Genomic DNA, 22590 nt, shown 5'->3' with positions numbered 1-22590 from the left:
ATAGCGGACTTACTGACAGGGTCACCAGGTGAAAATAAATGAAAATGGTCCAAAAAAAGAAAACAAATGCAACCACCACATCTAAAAATTGGTGAGCTGCATTTTTTTTTATGTAATGTTTATATTTTCATTAACAAATTACATACAAATTGTAGAAAAGGAGACTGTTAGCTCAAATCTCATCAGGAGGCAATCACGATAATATACAGCCCTTCAGTTGCTAACCCCCCTCGCTAGTGAATTCCCTCTCGTCCGGCCGGGAGTTATGACGACACATAGCACTCAAACTTAGCGTAGTCACAACTGATTTTATTGCAAGTGTAGCTCTTGTTTAAGGCACGTTTAAGCGGGAAAAAACTGCTTTAACTGGTTTACAATTTACTGGTCAATTTGACAATAGAACATGTCTCACAGAAACTGTACATGAATGGCTTTGGTTTCCCTATGTATTTGTGTCAATACGAGGTGTCTTTGTATCTGAATCTGTGTCCTGTGGCAGAGTCGCCCCGTCTGCATTCAGTTGTCATGTGTTAATGTAGGCCATTGTCAATTGTTTATGGGTGGTGTTAGTAATCTCTTATGCAAAATGTCTTGTAATCTAAATGCTAAATATCCAACTGTCAAGTGTTCAAATGAATGAATGGAGAGGTGGTTTAACATGTTGTCTAAATGCAAAATACAGCTGGCTGCTGTCCAAGGTGGATGAATGGGTGTCAGTCTAGCTCGTTACTATGTAAATGCAAGGGCCCATATTTCATCATAGAATGGGCATAAGTTGAAATATATATGAAATGTAATAAGGCATGTTAATACAATCTTTCAGAGACCTAAGAAACAGGTGAACAAAGTATGTCCATATAGGCTGTAATCGCAGTGTACAAAAGTACAACAGGGGTCTAGCTGCCGTCCTGCATTTGGAAAGGCAGGGCAGGGGGATCAACATATCCAATATTACAACAGATGAAATATAACATCATAAGACTACCCAGGTCAAAACCATCACTTCCCAGGGCAGGTGCCAGCTCATTGCCCATTGAATGAACTGGAAGAGATGTAGCAAAATAAAACATACCAAAAGGGGCTAGAAGGACGGGGGCAGAGGGATATAGGGAAGGAAAGAAGATCAAAGTAACAAGAATAGCACTCCAATGTAAATGGTGTCAAATAAGTTCCAAAGGGATCAGGATTAAACTGTCTGAAACAATTAATAATTAGGCATAGGAAACATATTATGGTCACCAGAACCTTTGGAGATTCCCTCCAAGGGAAGAACTTTTATATGTTTAAACCTTTATAACTATCCCCATACCTTTGGGTTAGTGGAGAGGGGTGCTGAGGGCACAGAACAATCCCAGTTACCCTGGGGTAAGGGTCAGTACGGGCACAGTTGGTTGAGAACCCGTCAGGGAAGTAGTGGTATAATGTATCCAGGTGGCCTAAACACTATAGAACTTGTCGTGACGGCCCCTACATGTCGCCAACTAATTCTCCGCAGCCATAATATTATTCACGAGACAAATCCAGCCCGCTCAGCTAGGAACTTGAGCTTTCTTCCAATAAACGGTTACCAGTTGCCTAACCGCATTCAAAAGATGAGGAGAGACCAACCTGCAGTAATGGCTGAGAGGGATGGAGGGCACATAAATCAAAAGATCCAGTGGGGAATCGGGTATCTCAATATCCAAGAAAACTTTGTTTGGGTTCTAATTTCCTGCCCGTAGGGTTGCAGCTTGCGGCATTCCCACTAAATATGTAGAAATGTGCCCCCATGCCCACACTCCCTCCAGCAAGCGTCTGACAGAGTTGGATAAATTCTGGCTAGCTTAGAGGGAATGCTATACCAACGGGTAAGTAATTTAAAACTTTTCCTGCATCTTTGTGTCCACCGAGTTGGAGTGGGTGAGAAAATACAGGTGGTCAAGTTGGGTGCCTGTGAACTCATGCTGCTAGTCTGTCTCCCACTCTCTTATGTAAAATGGCTTTCCCCTAGGTTCCTCCAATTGTAGGAGCTCATATAGAACCGAGTTGGAATGGGGGATTGGGGATGTTGACATACAGTGCTTCTCAAAAAAGATCAAAGAAGATGGGAGGCGAATGGGTTGGGATAGGCTACGGATAAAATGTTTGAGTTGTCTATAGCGCCAGTCATCTAATGGAAAGCGACCGAATTGTTCTCAGAGACTATCAATGGAGAGCACACCCTGGTCCTGTACAAACCTGCCACATCTCACTTCCCCATCAGCCGCCCAGGTACGAAAAAGGAGAGTTGTTCTCCTGGAGTAAACCAAAGGAAGCCCCCCCCCCCCCCAGGGGAGCAAGAGGGCAAACCAAGGGAGACAACAGCCCTTTGGTATTTAGCATATCCCATAGCTTTAAAGCATAAGCGGTAGTGAGAGAGGTAGTTTCAGACAAACCACAATATTCCTGGGGAAGCCAGGGGGCATGGGACAAATCACGACTAGCCTAAAATATTTCAAGAGGGATCCATAATTTGGCTTTCACATTATAATGTGTTCAATATCGGTTGCAGGGCAATCCCCTCATAATATTTACGATTGACAGGAACATCCAGGCTACCCATCAGTTTAGGATGTTGCAAAATGGGAAGGGCCAAACTGGGGCTTCACCCATACCTAATGTATTTAAAAAATAAACTCTTGAGAGTCGAGAAGAAAGGCCTGGGCAAGGAAATTGGCACCATTTGCAAATAGAAGAGAATCTGGGGTAATGCATTCATCTTTAGGGCACTAACATTGCCCAACCATAAAAAAGTGGCACAATTCCAGCTTTGTAAGTCTGCTTGTATAGTAGAGAGCAGAGGGGCATAAATACAGGTGTATAACTGAGAGCAGTGGGAAGGAAGGTGGATACCTAAATACTTTAGGGAGGTGTGACACCAAGTGAATGAGAATGAAGTCTGCAGCTGTGTATGCAAGCCCAGGGGTACTATTTGAGGCAAAAATCTCAGATTTGTAATAACTCATTTTAAAGTTGGAAAGCAATTGGAATCCCTGTAGTTCAAGCATGATTTTGGGAAGGAAGATTGAGTTGGATACATAAAACAGAACATCATCCGCATAAGCCGACAACTTATGTTCTGTTGATCCTATACTTGATCTTCTAATGTCAGGGTTCAGACGTATTTTATTAAGCAGTGGTTCGAGCGTGAGGGCATAGATGAGAGGAGAGAGAAGGCAGCCTTACCACATCCTGTTATGAATGGGGAACGAGCCAGAGAGGACTCCATTCACTTTAACCCTAGCTTCTGGGAGCTACCTACGTGAGCATGTTGGGGCCTAGACCCAGGCTATTCAGTACTGCCCTGGAGAAATATCCAATCCACCCTGTTGAACACCTTTTTGGCGTCAGAAACTGGAGACAGGGTGGATGGTCAACTTGTGAGCGCACCCAGTGAATCCACTGAATCGCTTGGTTGGAATTGTCGCTGTTTGGTCTAGGTAGATGACTGTTGGTAAGATTAAGCAATTTGCTAAAATCCACTCAAGAATTTTGATATCAAGAACAAAATCAGCCTGTAGTTACTGGGGGTAGTAATATCCTTTCCTTCCATGGGGATGACTGTAATATGGGTAAGCAGCGCCTCCTCGGAAAACGGGTGTCTGACGCCAGAGCATTAAAGTAAGCGCACATGGGAGAGGAGGGGATGGAATTTGCAATAGTAAGCATTTGTGAAGCAATCTGGGCCTGGACTTTTCCCCTTCAGTAGGTCTTTGATAACCGCCGCCAATTATGTCGGGGTCATGGGTGCATCTAGTTGTTTAATAATTGGGGTGGTGAGCTGTGGGGATTGGGCCTCTTCCAAGTACTGCAGGATACGTGTGGTTTTCTGTGCTTCCGTCGAGCCAGGTAGTGTATCAGGGAGGTGGTAAATTTGGACATAGTAGTCCCTAAAGGCAGCAGCTATTTTAGAGGAATGAAGAATTGGGGAAGCTGTTGCAGTGGGAAATATATGGACATGTCCCGTTGCTCACAGTCGTCGAAGGGCCTTAGCAAGCAGTTTCCCAGATGTATTCCCAAACTCCTAGAACTTATGTGAGACATGGCTCAGTTGAGCCCGAATGTGAGCTTCCAGGAGGTTGGAAAGCTCTAAATGAAGAGACTGGAGTTCTACGGCCAGCTCCGGGGTCATGCAACATTTGTGTTTAAGTTCTTCTGTCCAAATTTTAGTTAAGAGGGCTTGCAATTCCCCATTATGTGCCTTCTTCAATCTAGAACCCTGGGATATTAGTTCCCCCCCGAACCACTGCTTTGTGTCCATCCTATATTGAAGCCTTCCCCACGTCATGCGTTGAGTTCTTGGGAAAGTATAGGGAAATGGTATCGGAGACCTACTTTAGCACCACCGCATCATCCAATGGGTTCTTATTAATTTGCCAAGTCCACTGCCTGTCATCTGGAGAAAGCAGAGACAAGAAGATTGGGGCATGATAAGAGATTGTAAGAGATCCAATAGACGTATCGGAGAGAGACTCCAAGAAAAACTGATCTATCAGCATTAGGTCCTTACGAGTATAAACATAGTGGGTAACTGAGTAATAGCTGAAGTCTATAGTGATAGGGTGAAGCAATTTTCAACAGTTAACTAGATGGTGGGTATGTAGGGACTTTTGAAAATGCTTAAAAAAGGCGAAAAAGTCTTGTAGAGCGACCCGAGGAGGTGTCAAGCTGCGGATTGGGGCTTATATTAGAATCTCCCCCAAGGACCAGTTGGTCCTCCTAGAAGGAGAAAAGCGATTGCAAGACAGAATCCAAAAATGTCAGCTGTTGGGTATTCGGGATGTACAGTAAAGTAAATTTGCATTAAAAAATGGTACCACATCTGCCATTAGGGTCAGCATAGTGATCAATCGGAACAAAAGGACAACGTTTATGTATTGCTATGGCTGCCCAACATCCCCGGATTTGGGATATGGAGAATTACTGAGGTACCATTGATTATACAAGTGTGTAGGCAGGTGAGGGACTAAGTCAGTGGTGGAAATATGTCTCCTGCAGTAAAAGAATATGTGCCCCCCAGCCGCTCCGTTTCGCGCACCACTTACTGCGTTTATAAGGAGATCCCACGCCACAGACGTTGTATGACACACTCTTCAGGGAGGCCATAATGTGAGGAAGCTTGGGAGGCAACTTATGCCTCTAGTGGAGTCAGAGAGAGACCTGCAGCAGCCGATCCTAAAATCAATGAGTGCTTAAGAGATGACATAAATAAGAACCTGGAAAACAAGAAACAGTTATAACACACAAAAGAGCTATTACCCAGAGGGCATACCAGTATAGCCAAACACAGCTGGATAAAGGCCCTCCCTAGCCCATCCAGCCAAAAAAGAGAGGGAGGCCAACGAATAGCATGGGGCCCCAAATGGGGAACAAGAGTTGACTTTTTGGGGGTAGGTGGTAAGGCATCAGGTGGGAGCTTGGCGGTAGACCCGCCGCAGTGAAGGCACACATCCGATTCCCAGGTGGGCATAGCAATGTGCCACGGCAACAAGGGGAGAATTGGAGGGTGAAACTGTAAGCTAAGCAGAAAGCCAGAAGACGTCACTCAGGGTGAAATTGATGAGAGAGATGACTGGGAGGCTGAACAAGATGACCCCCCTCAGGGCCTGTTCCAACCTCTGCAGCACGCAGGTTGCCACGGTTGTGGACGGGAAGGGGCTGGAATCTCCAAGGAGGTGCGCCAATCTTGAATGTCAATGGAAGGCAAGTCATTTTTGCTTCTCAGGGTGATCTGTTGACCATCTTTGGTACCCGACAGGCTCAAAGGAAAGCCCCACCGGTAAGTATAGAGTTTGCATCTTGTAGAGCTTCCAACAGTGGCTTGAGAGCTCTGCGTTGCATCAAGGTATGCCTGGAGAGATCAGGGAAAAATTAACATTTTGGCTCCATCAAAGTCCACGTAGCAGACACCCCTTGCATTAAACATAATACATTCCTTTAGGGAGTATTTGTGGAGTTTACAGATTAATGTCTCTCAGCTTGTCTGAGTCCTCAGAAGGTGGTCTGAGTGCTCTATGGGCACGATTGATTTCAATATTGTCTGGCTCCTTGTGGCCTAGTATTTGCTTAAAGACCCCTTGGGTAAGAAATATATTCCGTGTTGAAGTGGCTTCTGGCAGGCCTCTAATGTGGATATTAAACCTGCAACTTCTATTTTCCAAATCATCCAGCTGCTCAAGTAAGGAATCAATCCTTTGATCTTGTGCCTTGCACCTCTCAGTGAATGCCTGCAAGGTGGGAGTGAGCTCCAGGTACGATTCCAGTGCCTAAACTCTTCCCCCGATGTGAATAGTGTTATCCTGAAGGGCTTCTATGTCCTGTCTCAAGGCTTTCTCCACCTTGTAGCAAAGATTTCAAAATCCGCCTTAGTAGGAAGGGAAAGAATATGGGAACGCAGGTCCCTGTCCCTTAGGATTTCTCCAACATCTAAGTGCCTATCCTTGCTGTCTGAATAGCAAGGGGAAACAGGGGGCGGAAGCGATGCCAGTGGTAGCTTCGGAGAGAGGAAATGAAAGTCTGCACGTGCAGTGGAGGAAAGCTCACCTGGCACCATCTTTGAAGGTCCACAGGAGCCTCAGCGGCTCTCCATGAAATCTACATCTATAGAGCTCGATCACTGCCAAGATGTCCACTGCGGTTGCGGAGATTGCTTCCGCTTAGAATAGAAGGCATGGCTGGTTGTCAGGTTCACCCCCGAAACTCCCTGTAATCAGTATTGTTTTTTTTTTGGGGAATTTTTTTTTTGTTTGCTAAACAAACGGAAACAATTTGCAAACAGGTAATTTTTCTCCTTCACTGATGTGCGCTGATTAGGCTGCACTTCTAGGCGGCACTGGTAGGTGACACCGATGAGGAGGTACTGATTGCCAGCACTGGTGGGCAGCCTTGTTCACACCATAGTGCAGAGACATCTGTTTTTCTGCAAGGACAAAAAAACATTTGTTCTCTGTGTCCTGTTCATACCACAACACTGGTATAATGTGCAGATTATTTCTGAGCAGGAATCTGCATCATGTGTGCATTTTTCTGCACAGTGAAAAAGACTGACATGACATCAACACTGTGGTGTGAATAAGGCACATAACTGACGCGCATGAAAACTGGTGTCAATGGAGCAGTAAAGGGGTAAAGTACATAGGCTAATATAGCCTTAATTTAAATATATGTAACCCTAGTTAACATTATCCACACCATAAGATCCCAAGTACATTGAAGATTTTTTACTTCAGTGACACTACTCCCCTAGAAGCTGTTTAAATAGTTCTAGGGGACTGGCAGTATTATATACGCTTATGGACGTCAGGATCACCTGAGAGAATCCAATTACCAGATGCACAGTTTTATATCGATCCAACACTCATCAGTAGAGATCCGTATGAATTTCACCTGTCATTGCACATCTTCATACTTGCAGGAGTAGATGACCCTTCTTTATTGAGATCCATTTCAGAGGGGTTTTTTTTTACAGTTGTCCCCAGTTCCATGGACTGCTGTCCAAAACAGAAACTTCTAAAACAGTACTCAACGAATTCCCCATTATACTACATTTTTCTCTAATACGGAATTACAGGAACATCTAATGGACTTGCAGCAATGACTGGGTCCACAATACCCTCCCTAGAACATAAAATTATACTTTGGTCTTCTAGCCCCCCAGTTACCATATTTGCCCTATCCCTTAGCACGAGCTCCCAGGGGTTCACACACACAGGAATATTACCTTATGCATATATTTTTTGGTAATCATTATACGGCGATTAACTGTGGTAGCACCCTGTATGCCAGGAATACCTGGCGTCCAGACGGTTATTGTTACTTTATGTTCTATGTTGTCTTCTTTTTTGTTTTTATGTTAGCATGCAAAAATTGCACAGTGGATGTTGTTCTGGTATTTCCTTATTCGGGGAAACACATTTTTTATAATATTTCTTTTGAGAATTAATTAAATTACATAAAAAATCATTAAAATTTTGCATCCCAATTGCCATTTTTTGTTTTAAAAAATAGCCTCTTTTCTTCCCTGTCCTTGGTATAGGGATCGCTTTTTTTTCTGTATGCTTGTTAGGCTATGGTGACAACACCACACAGGTGAAGCAAAATTTGGAATATTATTTCCAACTAGGCCTATATTCCTGGTTTCTTATATGAAACGTGCATGTAAACAGATGTAAAACTGATGTCTCTGTAAGTGAAATTTGAAAGTTTTTCAAAAGCAGTAACATAAGAATTAAATACCTAGTTAAAATTCAAATGGAAAGAAACAAAATGAACCTGTCAGTTCCTACACAGGCTATGCATCTGTTAGAACTAGTCACTTATTTTCAACCAAGCTTAAGGCTCCATTCACAAATTGGCGTCCCGGTTTGCGGGCAGAATGGCCATGCGATTCCGGTCACTTCCAATGGCACCCTAAATGCAGCACGATTTTGCCGCAAACAGAATTGCGGGACGTCTGTTGCCCAAAAGTAGTACAAGAATTTATTTTGGGTAACAGACGTCCCACAATTCTCTTTGAGCGATGTTATCGTGATTAGTCGGGTGACAATCATGTCAAAATCACATTGCATTTGGGGTGCCATTGGAAGTGACTGGAATCGCATGGGCATCCCACGATTTGCCGTGATTTGTGATCTGAGACGCCAATGTGTGAACAGAGCCTAAGGCTTGTAATACTCCACTCAAAACCTAACTATTCCAACCAGAAGCTTCCACGCAGAAACCTAACTGTGGCATTACTCCATAGGTTTGTCGGGAACAGTTTGTGTCTCTACACAGTCAGCCGATTCTACAGGACCTTTCGAAATTCTTGATACAGAAATACTGCAGTCGGTGAGTACAAGGGTGCTGGGGACAGAGATAGAGATCAGTATAATGGAAGATTGCTATATCAGTTGTGGATATTATGGAAGACATTCTATGATCATGTCTGCATTTTAAAGGAGCACTGCAAGAAAAAAATTGCCAACAATCATTTAAGTGTATGTATGCTTAAAGCAGAACTTTATCCATAACAATGTTCTTTAACAAAGAACATACATTCCACAATATTAATTATGCTAACAAAATTAGTGTGTTGTAAAGTGCCTTTAGCATCGCTCCTGTGTCTTCTTGCCAGAGGCCGCCATTTTGCTACAGCCCAAGCAGTAAATCATAAAGCAGAACTAAACCCATTGATTTAATCGTTAAAAAAACAGTTACATTCTTGGAATGCCGGGATAGCTAACTGTCACATTTGCTTGTGTCCTCAACCAAACTGTCAAACCATCAAATACCTGGTGTCTTAACTGATCACCACGGCAGTTGCAGAACAAACCAGCAGCTGCCTTGACTGTGAAGGATAGGAGGGTTTAATTCCGCTTTAGGGCTATCAGCAGATTGGCCTGTACAAATTCAGCAGTGCCTACAAATGGAGAGCAACTCAGCATGTGCAGAGCAGGGTGAAACAATGTATTACTGGATTTTACACAGTAAAGACACTTATTTTTAATGTTTTACATAGCTATACCTTCAAAGGGGCCAGGCTGACATGATCGAGCAGGACTTCATTTTCTGACTAATGTTCCACTTTAAGAACAAAAATGTAATTTCTTGTCCATTGAGGGAAACAGAAATTCTTTCACTTTGGGGTAAATGCTGCCTGTAAGAGGATCGTACACTGGCAAACTAAACACCTGTTGGTTAACCCAGGATAACTTCTTCCACTACCAGCATGGATGCCTTCTCTTCAATGTGAAAGACTAACCTATGTTTGCTAGCACCTTTTTTTCTTATTATTTTTCTTTTCAGTAAAGACTTTTTCTACATTGCGATCTCTTCCATTGCTGCTATTGTGTGCAGCCATCCTCAGCATAACTTTTGATGTTCCACCTTTAGACATTACGAGGGATAGCTTGAAAGTGACTTTCCGCACTAGTTTTTGTGTATGGCGCTTTCCAGACTCCGTTCTTGTAAATGTAGCCACAGAGCACTTTTCAGGTCTAAAGCCCCTAGTATTGCCTTGCTTGGCCTGTTTCTGAGGAACTCGCTTAAAATGTCCTGTTTCCTTCTGATTTTGCTGTGCAAGAGGTTAATGTTGTGCTGGCATCATCTGCTGGGTGGAGTATCTCTTGAGCTCCACACTTTTTTTGCTTTCATTAAGTTCTTTTTTTTTTTTTGTTTTCCCTCGTGTGTGCTACCTACCCTGTCATCCCTCGCTTACAATATGGAACTCTGAACTGTTCCTTCTGCTCACCTAAAGTCTTTTGCTTATTTCAGCCATCTGACCCTCTTAAGCTACCAGCTGCCTGGGGTTCGGGAGTACCTGAGGCCTTACCTCTTATCCTGGGATTTACTGTGCCAAACCATAGCTGACTGGTCAGAGACCCTTAATGGATCTACAATTCATCCTTTGATTACAGAATGCATGGAGCAAATGGTTTTAATTGTGACAGTCTTGTGGTTTTATGGCTTATCTCTCACATGGGTCTCCCTTTTAGTACACATGCGTAGAACACTTTTGTACATCAAGAACATGTATCTACATGTCCCCATGTTTCCAACTTTTCCTTTGGTTTGCTGTAGTGCTTCTATACTACAAGTTTATGCCCCTGACCTTTGGTCTCTTGTCTGCACCTCAAGTGTTATCCAAGGTGCTGGCCCAAGTATTAGCTCTACTGCAGCCTTGTGGGATACTTAGGGGACTTTCTTTTGAGGGAACAGTCAGTACAAGCTCTGTCAGACAACCTGGCTTTGACTGTTCATATATTAAAGTAGTTCAGAGGAATCCAGCACCAATTTCTCAAGGTGCAGGATCCATCTGAACTACAGGACTGCCTCAGAGTGTCTATTCCACATTAGAGATCATTGAGAGCTTACATTCTGGGTCATCAAGGAGTCGTCCAACCCTAATTTTGCAAAAGTTTTGGACCTGATGGTAGCCTCCTATAAGCAGTCCTATTTCACTCCATACCTCTACAGCACAACATTCTGTTGTTGGAGAACAAGTCAGTCAAGTCCCAGGAAAGACCAATTCATTTGAAAGCAAGGGCCCTAGGTTGTCCCAGGCAGCTGAGGAATCTGAAATTAGAGAAATCCTTTCTGCCGGTCTTCTGTAAAATCTTCACAATGGATACCTGCCTGTTGGGAGGAGTCCTGGGCGCCCTTTCAGTCATCAGTTGAGTCTCATCGCCCTGTTCACATCCTGGAATACAGGGCTGTTTCTGGCTGTCTCTGCAGCATCCATCAATCCAGATTGTCAAACAAAGCCATGATAGTGGGTACAGCAATCATCAGGGAGGAACCAGAATCCTTAACATCGCAAGAGAGGTGGATCAAATCCTATCCCTGGCAGAACTTAATTTTCCCACATTGTCTGCCGTGTAAATTCCAGAAGTAATAAATTGGCAGGAAGACAGCTATTGGACCCAAGAAAGTAGTCCCTATGCCCGAAGTTGTTCCATGACCTGACTCACAGCAAAGGGGTGCCACCGAACTGGTAAAACTCCTGGCTGATGCTCCGTGGGTTCTACCAAGTTGTCAGAATCTTTTGTCTCAAATACTGATCTGAACTGTCCACTCTGTCTTGCAAGGAACTTTTGCTGGTACTCCACGCGGATAAGGTTGTTTTGCAGCCTATAACTTCTTTACTACCCAAGTTGGTTTCAGACTTTTGCCTAACCACGATATTATACTTCCTTTCTTGTATTCAACACAAGTTACTCAGAAGATTTCTCTCCATTGCCTGGATGTAGTTTGAGCTGCTATGGACTATCAGCTTAAGCATTAGAGTTCTAAGCACTTCTTGAGCATCTCAGCATCAGGCATCGCTTTCCCAGACTTGTAAGGCTTGCCACCTTGTTTTCTTTTTATATGTTCTACCATGTCTCTTTTGATAACAGCTTTAAACATAAAGTCTTGCAGGCTTCTATTTGAACTGCAGTCTGAGTTGTTTTTTTTGTTTTTGCCTATGTTACTCAACCCACCATTCACACTTGTGCAACTTGTCATGTGACTTTGGAGTCACATGACAAGTCACACCCCCTTTTTTCCAATGAGTACTGGTCATATCTGTGTGACTTAGTCATTCCTGCACTACTTTGGTCTGACTTTCATGTGACTTGAGGGTCACAGACTTCAATGAAAACCCTCAAAAGTCGCACCTGCGTGATATTCATGCGACTTGTTGGAAGAAGAAAAATGCCAATGACTCTAAAAACACCATCCCTACAGTCAAGCACGGAGGTGGAAACATTATGCTTTGGGGCTGTTTCTCTGCTAAATGTACAGGCCGACCTTGCCGCATTGAGGGTCAATGGATGAGGCCTTGTATTTTAAAATGTTTGAGAACCTTTTTCCCTCAGCCAAAACACTGGAGATGGGTTGTGGATGGGTCTTCCAGCATGACAATGACCCAAAACATACCGCCAAGGCAACAAAGGAGGGGCTCTAGAAGAAGCATATTAAGACCATGGAGTGGCCTAGCCAGTCTCCAGACTAATCCCATAGAAAATGTATGGAGGGAGCTGAAACCTTGAGTTGCCAAGCCACAGCTAAAAGAAACGTAAGGATTTAGAGAAGATCTGTAAAGAATAGTGGACCAAAATCCCTCCTGAGATGTGTGCAAACCTGGTAACCAACTATAAGAAACATCTTGCCTCTGTGCTTGCTAACAAGGGTTTTCCCCACCAAGAGCTAAGTCATGTTTTGCTTGGGGATCAAATACTTATTTTAATCACTGAACTGCAACTAAATTTATAACATTTGAATCATGTATTTTTTGGTTTATATTCTGTCTCTATCATTTAAAATACACCTATGATAACAATTATAGACCATTTTTTTGTAAGTCGGCAAATGTACAAAATCTGCAGGGTATCAAATAATTGCTTTCCCCACTGTGTGTTACGAGTAAATATGGCTGCCCCATGCACATATTTAATTACAAGCTACAGTGGGGATCGAAAGTTTGGGCACCCCAGGTAAAAATAAATGTGCATAAAGAAGCCAAGGAAAGATGGAAAAATCTCCAAAAGGCATCAAATTACAGATTAGACATTCTTATAATATGTCAACAAAAGTTAGATTTTATTTCCATCATTTACACTTTCAAAATAACAGTAAACAAATAAATGGCATCTGCAAAAGTGTGGGCACCTTGCAGAGTTAATATCTTGTTCTGCCCCCTTTGGCAAGTATCACGCTTGTAAACGCTTTTTGTAGCCAGCCAAGAGTCTTTCAATTCTTGTTTGAGGTATCTTTGCCCATTCTTCCTTTCAAAAGTCTTCCAGTTCTTTGGGATTTCTGGGCTGTCTGTCACGCAGTGCTCGTTTAAGGTCTATCCATAGATTTTCAATTATGTTGAGGTCAGGAGATTGTGAAGGCCATGGCAAAACCTTCAGTTTACGCCTAATAATGCTGAGGTCAGGAGATTGTGAAGGCCATGGCAAAACCTTCAGTTTACGCCTCTTGATGTAATCCCTCGTGGATTTCGAGGTGTGTTTAGGATCATTATCCATTTGTAGAAGCCATCCTCTCTTTAACTTCAGCTTTTCACAGATGGCATCAAGTTACCATCCAAAATTTGCTGAAATTTTATTGAATCCATTTTCCTTCTACTCGTGAGATGTTCCCTGTGCCACTGGCTGCAATACAACCCCAAAGCATGATTGATCCACCCCCATGCTCAACAGTTGGACAGAGGTTATTTTCATTAAATTCTGTGCCCCTTCTTCTCCAAACGTACCTTTGCTCATTCCGGCCAAAAAGTTCTATTTTAACCTCATCGGTCCACAGAACTGGTTTCCAAAATGCACCAGGCTTGTCTATGTTCATTTGCAAAGTTCAAACGCTGATTTTTGTGGTGAAGACGTAGAAGATGTTTTCTTCTGATGACTCTTCCATGAAGACCATATTTGTACAAGTATCTCTTTATAGTGGAATAGTGTACCACAACTCCAGTGTCTGCCAGATATTTCTGGAGGGATCGTGCAGTCAAACGTGGGTTTTGAATTGTTTTTCTCACAATCCTGCAAGCTGTTCTGTCTGATAATTTTCTTGGTCTTCCAGATCTTGCTTTAACTTCCACTGTTCCTGATGACTGCCATTTCTTAACCACTTCCATACCGAGTCATGTAAAATGACGTCGGCAAAGTGGTTGTCTAGATCCGGGCCGCCGTCATATGATGTCGGCCCGTTCTAGCTGCTACTGCGCGCCCCCGGCGGCGCGCAGCGGCACGATCAGGGATGAGGCTCGTCCCTCGGACATAGCCCATCCCTGATCAAGGTAAACAGCCAATAGAAATTGGCTGTTTACCACGTGATCGGCTGTGTCAATCACAGCCGATCACATGAGCGGCTCCAGCACGAGCCGCTCGTTCTCTCTGCAATGCGCGCCCCCGGGGGCGCGCAGAGCAGCGATCGGGGACGAGGCTCGTCCCTCGGACAGAGTCGATCCCCGATCTAGGTAAAGAGCCAATGAAATTGGCTCTTTACCACGTGACCGGCTGTGTCCAATCACAGCCGGTCACAAATGTCAACAGAGAACACGGTAACTAGCTGTCACCGTGTTCTCCTCCTCACACACTGATCCTGTGTGAGGAGGAGATTGTGGTAACAGCTAGTTACCAACTACAGTGCACCCTAAACACACTGATTGCCCCCCCCCCCAATAAAGAGCACCTGTCACTAGCCCATCAAAGTACCCGAGTACCTGTCACCAGCCCATCAGGTACTCAGATGACAGGTACTTGGGTACTCTGATGGGCTGGTGACAGGTATTCGGGTACTCTGATGACAGGTACTCAGGTACTCTGATGACAGGTACTCAGGTACTCTGATGACGGGTACTCGGGTACTCTGACGGGTACTCTGATGACAGGTACTCGGGTACTCTGATGACGGGTACTCGGGTACTCTGATGACGGGTACTCGGGTACTCTGATGACAGGTACTCGGGTACTCTGATGACAGGTACTCGGGTACTCTGATGACGGGTACTCAGGTACTCTGATGACGGGTACTCGGGTACTCTGATGACAGGTACTCGGGTACTCTGATGACGGGTACTCGGGTACTCTGACAGGTACTCGGGTACTCTGATGACAGGTACTCGGGTACTTTGAGTACCTGTCAACGGAGTACCCGTCATCAGAGTACCTGAGTACCTGTCACCTACCCATCAGAGTACCCGAGTACCTTCCACCTGCTCATCAGAGTACCTGACGCCTGAAGTACCCAAGTACTTGCCGCCTGCTCATCAGTACCCATCACTACTCATCAGTACTCATCAGTACCTATCACGTATCAGTACTGATCATCAGTACCCATCAGTACAGTATCACCTATCACCTATCAGTCAGTGAGTACTACTCATCAGTACCTATCACCTGCCTGTCACCTGCCCATCAGAGTACCCGAGTACCTGTCACCTGCCTATCGGAGTACCCGAGTACCTGCCACCTGCTCATCAGTACCAGAGTACCTGTCACCTGCCCAACAAAGTACCCGAGTACCTGTCACCCTTCATACAGCCACCATGTCCAAGTCCAAAAAGGTTTATATACGTCCTCCGTTTAAACCTAAATACCGGTGTTATGGCAGCAGATAGCTGCCATAACCCTGGTATCTTTTTAAACGGTGGACGGTTGGCTTTCCGATAAGGGTGGTCCCAGCGGCGGATTCGCCGTGGGATCACCCTTCCGGGATGGCGGAAGAGGCGCCCCCCCCCCCTCCCGACGCGTTCCGGTCCTTTTCCCCGCTTACCGGACCCGCCGGCAGCGGGGAAAACGATCCGGTCCCGAATCCTCACAGACAGGATGTCGAGTGAGGGCAAGCTTGCCCTCACTTGACTCTATGGTCTTGGAGGACCGGAGCTACGGAAAATGTTGTTGCCTAGCAACCGGTTTAAAGGTCCTTTTTTTTTTTTTTTTTCATTTTATATTATAATTATTTTATTTTTATTTTTTTTTTCTATCTTTTAGTGTACTTGTGAGATCTGAGGACTTTTTGACCCCAGATCTCACAAAAAAGAGGTCCTGTCGTGCCTATTTCTATTACGAAGAATATTTACATTTCTTTTAATAGAAATAAAAATGATCAATTTTTTTTTTTTTTAAACGGTGTAAAAATAAAAAATAATAATTAAAATAAATAGTAAAAAAAAAAAAAAAAATTAAAGCGCCCTGTCCCCGTTAGCTCGCGCGCAGAAGCGAATGCATACAGAAACCCCGCCCACATATGTAAACGGTGTTCAAACCACACATGTGCGGTATCGCCGCGATCGTTAGAGCAAGGGGAATAATTTGAGCCCTAGACCTCCTCTGTAACTCAAAGATGGCAACCTGTAGAAATTTTTAAATTGTCGCCTATGGGGATTTTTAAGTACCAAAGTTTGTCACCATTCCGTGAGCGTGCGCAATTTTGAAACATGACATGTTGGGTATCTATTTACTCGGCGTAACATTATCTTTCACATTATGGAAAAAAATTGGGCTAACTTTACTGGTTTCTTATTTTTTTAATTAAAAAAAGTGAATTTTTTCCCAAAAAATTGCGTTTGGAAGACCGCTGCGCAAATACGGTGTGATAAAAAATATTGCAATAATCTCCATTTTATTCTCTAGGGTCTCTGCTAAAAAAAAATATATAATGTTTGGGGGTTCTAACCAGTTTTCTAGCAAAACAACTGATTTTAGCTTGTAAACACCAAATGTCAAAAATAGGCCTAGGCAAGTGGCTAGGATGCATGATGATGCTCCTTGGATGTTAGGCCCCTCTATATGGCTAGGCTGTGAAAAAGTATCACACATGTGGTATTGCCATACTCAGGAGGAGTGGCAGAATGTATTTTGGGGTGTCATTTTTGCTATGTACATGCTATGTGTTAGGAATATCCTATAAATTGACAACTTTGTGTAAAAAAAAAAAAGTTTTTATTTTTTTCCCACATTTTCCAAAAACTTGTGGAAAAAAATGACATGTTTAAAGGACCCATAATGCCTCATAGAATATATACGTTGGAGTGTTTGCTTTCCAAAATGGGGTCATTTTGTGGACTTTTCCATTGTATTGGTGCTCTAGGGCCTTGAAAAGTGTGATAGGTAGTAAGAAAGTTTTATGTGTATTTATGCTCCTAGAACGCCTGAAGGTGCTTCTTGGACGTGGAGTCTCTTTTTGTGGCCAGGCTGTGTAAAAGTCTCACACATGTGGTATCGCCATACTCAGAAGGAGTAGCAGAATGTATTTTTGGGTGTAATTTTTGCTGTGTACATGCTATGTGTTAGAAATAGCTTATAAATTGACAACTTTGTGGGAAAAAAAAGAAAAAAAAAATTTTTCTTCATTTTCCCAAGAATTGTGGGAAAAAATTACAACTTCAAAAAACTCACCATGCCTCTTACTAAATACCTTGGACTGTCTACTTTACAAAAAGGGGTCATTTGGTCGGTATTTGTACTGTCCTGACATTTCAGGGCCTCAAGAATGGAGATAGGCCGTCAGTACATCTGGTGTGATCAATTTTCAGTAATTGGTACCATAGCTTCTAGACTCAATAACTTTCACACAGACTAAATAATATACACTAATTTGGGTTAATTTTACCAGAGACATGTAGCAGTATACATTTTGGCCCAAATGTATGAAGAAAAATTTATTTTTTGCAAAATTTCATAATTGAAACTAAAAAAAAGTGTTTTTTTTTCAAAATTTTTGCTCTTTTTTTGCATATATCACGAAAAAAAAAAACCCCAGTTGTGATCAAATACCACCAAAAGAAAGCTCTATTTGTGTGAAAAAAATGATAAAAATTTTGTTTGGTTACAGTGTAGCATGACTGAGCAATTGTCATTCAAAGTGTGAGAGTGCTGAAAGCTGAAAATTGGTCTGGGCAGGAAGGGTGTCAAACTGCTCTGTATGGAAGTGGTGCCTACTTGCCTACAGTGCACTTTCACCCCCTTCCTGCCCAGACCGATTTTCAGCTTTCAGCGCTCTCACACTTTGACTGAGAATTACTCAGTCATGCAACACTGTACCCATACAAAAATTGTGTCCTTTTTTTCACACAAATAGAGCTTTCTTTTGATGGTATTTGATCAATACTGGGTTTTTTATTTTTTGTGCTATAAATAAAAAAAGACTGAAAATATCGTGAAAAAAACGCATTTTTCTTTGTTTCTGTCATAAAATTTTGCAAATTAGTCATTTTTCTTCACAAATTTTGGCCAAAATTTATAATGCTACTTATCTTTGGTAAAAAAAACCCAAATAAGTGTATATTATTTGGTCTTTGTGAAAGTTATAGAGTCCACAAGTTATGGTGCTATTCATTGAAAATTGATCACACTTGATCACACCTGATGTACTGAAGGCCTATCTCATTTCTTGAGACACTAAAAGGTCAGGAACGTACAAATACCCCCCAAATGATCCCTTTTTGGAAAGTAGACATTCCAAGGTATTTAATAAGGGGCATGATGAGTTTTTTGAAGTTGTAATTTTTTCCCACAATGCTTTGCAAAATGAAGATTTATTTTTTTTTATTTTTTATTTTTTACAAATTGCCGTATTAACAGGTTATTTCTCTCACACAGCACATGTATACTTGCAACTACACCCCAAAACACATTCTACTACTCCTCCTGAGTATGGCGATACCACATGTGTGAGACTTTTTCACAGCCTGGCCACATACAGAGGCCTAACATCCGAGTAGCAGCGTCCGGCATTCTAGGAGCACAAATTACACATATCATTTCCTGACAACCTATCGCACTTTTGAAGGCCCTGGAGCACCAGGACAATGGAAACCCCTATAAAATGACCCCATTTTGGAAAGCAAACAGCCCAACGTATAATTTTTGAGGCATAATTAGTCTTTTGAATATGTCATTTTTTTCCACAAGTTTTTGGAAAATGTGGAAAGAAAATGAAAACACATTTTTTTTACACAAAGCTGTCCATTTATGCAATATTTCTAACAAATCGCATGTACATAGCAAAACTTGCACCCCAAAATACATTCTGCTATTCCTCCTGAGTATGGCGATACCACATGTGTAACACTTTTTCACAGCCTGGCCACATACATAGGCCTAACATCCAAGTAGCGCTTTACACAAAGTTGTCCATTTATCCACTTTAAGACTGGGCCTATTTTTGACACTTGGTGTTTACAAGCTAAAATAATTTTTTTTGCTAGAAAACTACTTTGAACCCCCAAACATTATATATTTTTTTTAGCAGAGACCCTAGAGAATAAAATGGAGATCGTTGCAATATTTTTTATCACACCTTATTTGCGCAGCAGTCTTCCAAATGCGATTTTTTTTGAAAAAAATTCACTTTTTTTAACTAAAAAATAAGAAAACAGTAAATTTAGCCCAATTTAAAATTTTTTTATTGGGCAAAACAATTTAAAAATTTCTGCAGGTTACTAGCTTAGAGTTACAGAGGAGGTCTAGGGCTCAAATTATTGCACTCGCTCTAACGATCGTGGCGATACCTCACATGTATGGTTTGAACACCGTTTACATATGTGGGCGGGACTTGCGTATGCGGTTGCTTCTGCGCGCGAGCTAACGGGGACAGGGCGCTTTAATTTTTTTTTTTTTTTTTTCCTATTTATTTTATTTATTATTTTTTTATTTTTACACAGTTTAAAACAAAAAAAATGTTTTGATCATTTTTATTCCTATTACAAGGAATGTAAACATCCCTTGTAATAGAAATAGGCATGACAGGTCCTCTTTATTGTGAGATCTGGGGTCAAAAAGACCTCACACCTCACAACTACACTAAAAAAGAAAAAAAAAAAAAAATTGTTGAAAGAGGAAAAAAAAAAAAGCAAAAAAAAAAAGCGGCCCTTTAAACCGGTTGCTAGGCAACGTCTTTTGACGTAGCTCCGGTCCTCCAAGACCATAGAGTTGAGTGAGGGCCAACTTGCCCTCACTCGACTTCCTGTCTCTGAGGATCCGGGACCGGATAGTTTTCCCCGCTGCCGGCGGGTCCGGTAAGCTGGGAAAACGTCTGGGACGCGGAAGGAGGGGGGGGGAGCACCTCTTCCCCTGCACCGTAAGGGTAATTCCGCGGCGAATCCGTCACTGGAACCACCCTTATCTGAAAGCCGACCGCCCGCCGTTTCAAAAAATACCGGGGTTATGGGGGCTATCTGCTGCCATAACCCCAGTATTTAGCTTTTAATGGCCGACGCATATAGTCGTTAGGCGGTCAGTAAGTGATTGCATGTATATGGCAAACAGGTGACGATGACTGATGGGGTGACAGGTGACGATGACTGATGGGGTGACAGGTGACGATGACTGATGGGGTGACATGTGACGATGACTGATGGGGTGACAGGTGACGATGACTGATGGGGTGACAGGTGACGATGATTGATGAGGTGACAGGTGACGATGATTGATGGGGTGACAGGTGACGATGATTGATGGGGTGACAGATGACAGTCACTGACGGGGTGACATATGACGATGATTGATGGGGTGACAAGTGACGATCGCTGATGGGGTGTCAAGTGACGATGACTGATGGGGTGACAGGTGACGATGACTGATGGGGTGACAGGTGATGGTGATTGATGGGGTGACAGGTGACGGGCGATGGTCACTGATGGGTGACAGGTGATGGTGCACGGCGGTACTGATGGCAGTCTCTGGTGACCGGTGAACTTTAGGCTACGTTCACATGTGAGCGTAGCAATCACGGGCAGAATCACTGCGATTCTGCCCGTGATCCAGAAATCATTGCAAATTGCGGGGCGCCTGTGCGTTGCCCGTGATTTGCAATAGCACCCCAAACGCTGTGCGATGTTGCTGTGATTTCCGCCTGCCGAATCGCGGTAACATCGCGCAAACAACGCATGACGCTCCAAAGAAACTCTTGTACCTTTTTTGGGCGTCATGCGATGTTTGCGCGATGTTACCGCGATTCGGCAGGCGGAAATGGCGGCAACATCGCACAGCGTTTGGGGTGCTATTGCAAATCAGGGGCAACGCACAGGCGTCCCGCGATTTGCAATGATTTCCGGATTGCGGGCAGAATCGCAGTGATTCTGCCTGCGATCGCTACTCTCACATGTGAACGTTATGGGTGTCAATTTCTGGGCACTGATGAGGTGACTGTTGGGTGACAGGTGACATTGGGGGGGGGCTGAGGACTGTGTGGGGACCTTTATTACTGTGATTTTACTTTTTGCAGGTACACAGAGCAGTAACTCACTATTTCTAGCTCTTCTCCCCTCATACTGGAAACTGTATGAGGAGAGAAGAGCTAGTAACACTGAGTTACTGCTCTTTGTTTACATTTTGTGATCGGCTGTGAATGGATTCACAGCCGATCACATAGTAAACAGTCACTGTCAGTGACTGTTTACTACCGCCGGTGACAGCTGTGTTCCTACGGAACACAGTGCCACCGACATGACCGCGCTGCGCGCTCCCGATCGCGCATGCGCGGTCATCTGGTGGGCGCCTTCATTGTGATCGGCTGTGTCATTGGAACACAGCCGATCACGTGGGAAACAGCCACGCCCATTGGCTGTTTCCCCCCTGCCAGTGACGGGGGGTGTCCCGGGGACACCCCGACACCGGCAGTGCAGGGCGGCGCGCACGCGATCGCGCGCCTGCCCTGCTTAAAGTGCCGCCGTCATATGACGGCGGCCCAGGATAATGGTCGCACCGCTCCGCCGTCATATGACGGCGGGCGGGCGGCAAGCGGTTAATTACATTCCAAACAGAGGATATTGACATCTGAAAACGCTTTGCTATCTTCTTATTGCCTTCTCCAGCTTTGTGAGCGTCAACTATTTTCAGTTTCAGTTTTCTAGACAACTGCTTAGAAGATCCCCTGGTGCTGATTGTTGGGGCAAGGTCAGATGAGTCTGGGCATTTAAAACCTTTGAGATTGACATCACCTGGTCTTCCCAGACGATGATTGAGAACAATCCATGACACTGGCAGGTCTCAGCCTTGCAAAGGGGGCAGTGCATGCTATAAATTCTGCAGGGTGTCCAAACTTTTGCAGACGCCATTTTTTTGTTTTCTGTAATTTTGAAAGTGTCAATGATGGAAATAAAATCTAACTTTTGTTGACATATTATAATAATGTCTAATCTGTAATTTGATGCCTTTTGGAGATTTTTCCATCTTTCCTTGGCTTCTTTATGCACATTAATACAAATTTTTACCTGGGGTGCCCAAACTTTCAATTCCCACTTTATACATAGAATCATTGTTATTAATACATTAGCATGCACTAAGAAGCATTACATCAAGCTGATCACTTTTACCTGTGTATCTAAAAAAAACTTTGAAAGGGCTGTATTCTTCTCCCAGAGACTGCATAATAAACCTTTGGTAGAGCAGCGCTCCATAGATCATAACTACTGGGTTATATTGCCTCCTCCAGGAGTAGGACTAGAATACACCTGGCTATGCCCATAGGCCATCCTTAGCTGGTATATAACCCCCCCCCCCCCTTTCTGCTCTAGGTAGTCAGTTTTAATCTGTCTAGTCAGTAGTAAGGACCTAGGCTCCTTGGTGGGATCTCTGGTCCTAGCAATTTTTTTTTTTCTCCTTC

The 22590-nt window shown here is 43.5% G+C and overlaps 1 protein-coding gene across 1 annotated transcript in view; it reads left to right on the top strand.

Annotated features, from left to right (window-relative positions):
• The window catches only part of POLRMT (RNA polymerase mitochondrial), a 423694-nt gene that overhangs the window by 367454 nt on the left and 33650 nt on the right, over window positions 1-22590 (top strand). The window contains exon 19 of the mRNA XM_082261183.1: window positions 8762-8847. Coding sequence (XP_082117309.1) covers window positions 8762-8847 — 86 coding nt within the window. The remainder of the gene's footprint in view (window positions 1-8761; window positions 8848-22590) is intronic.

Source organism: Pelophylax lessonae (assembly GCF_965119305.1).
Source record: "Pelophylax lessonae genome assembly, chromosome: 1".
NCBI lineage: Eukaryota > Metazoa > Chordata > Amphibia > Anura > Ranidae > Pelophylax > Pelophylax lessonae.
This window is presented reverse-complemented; position numbering and strand designations above follow the sequence as displayed.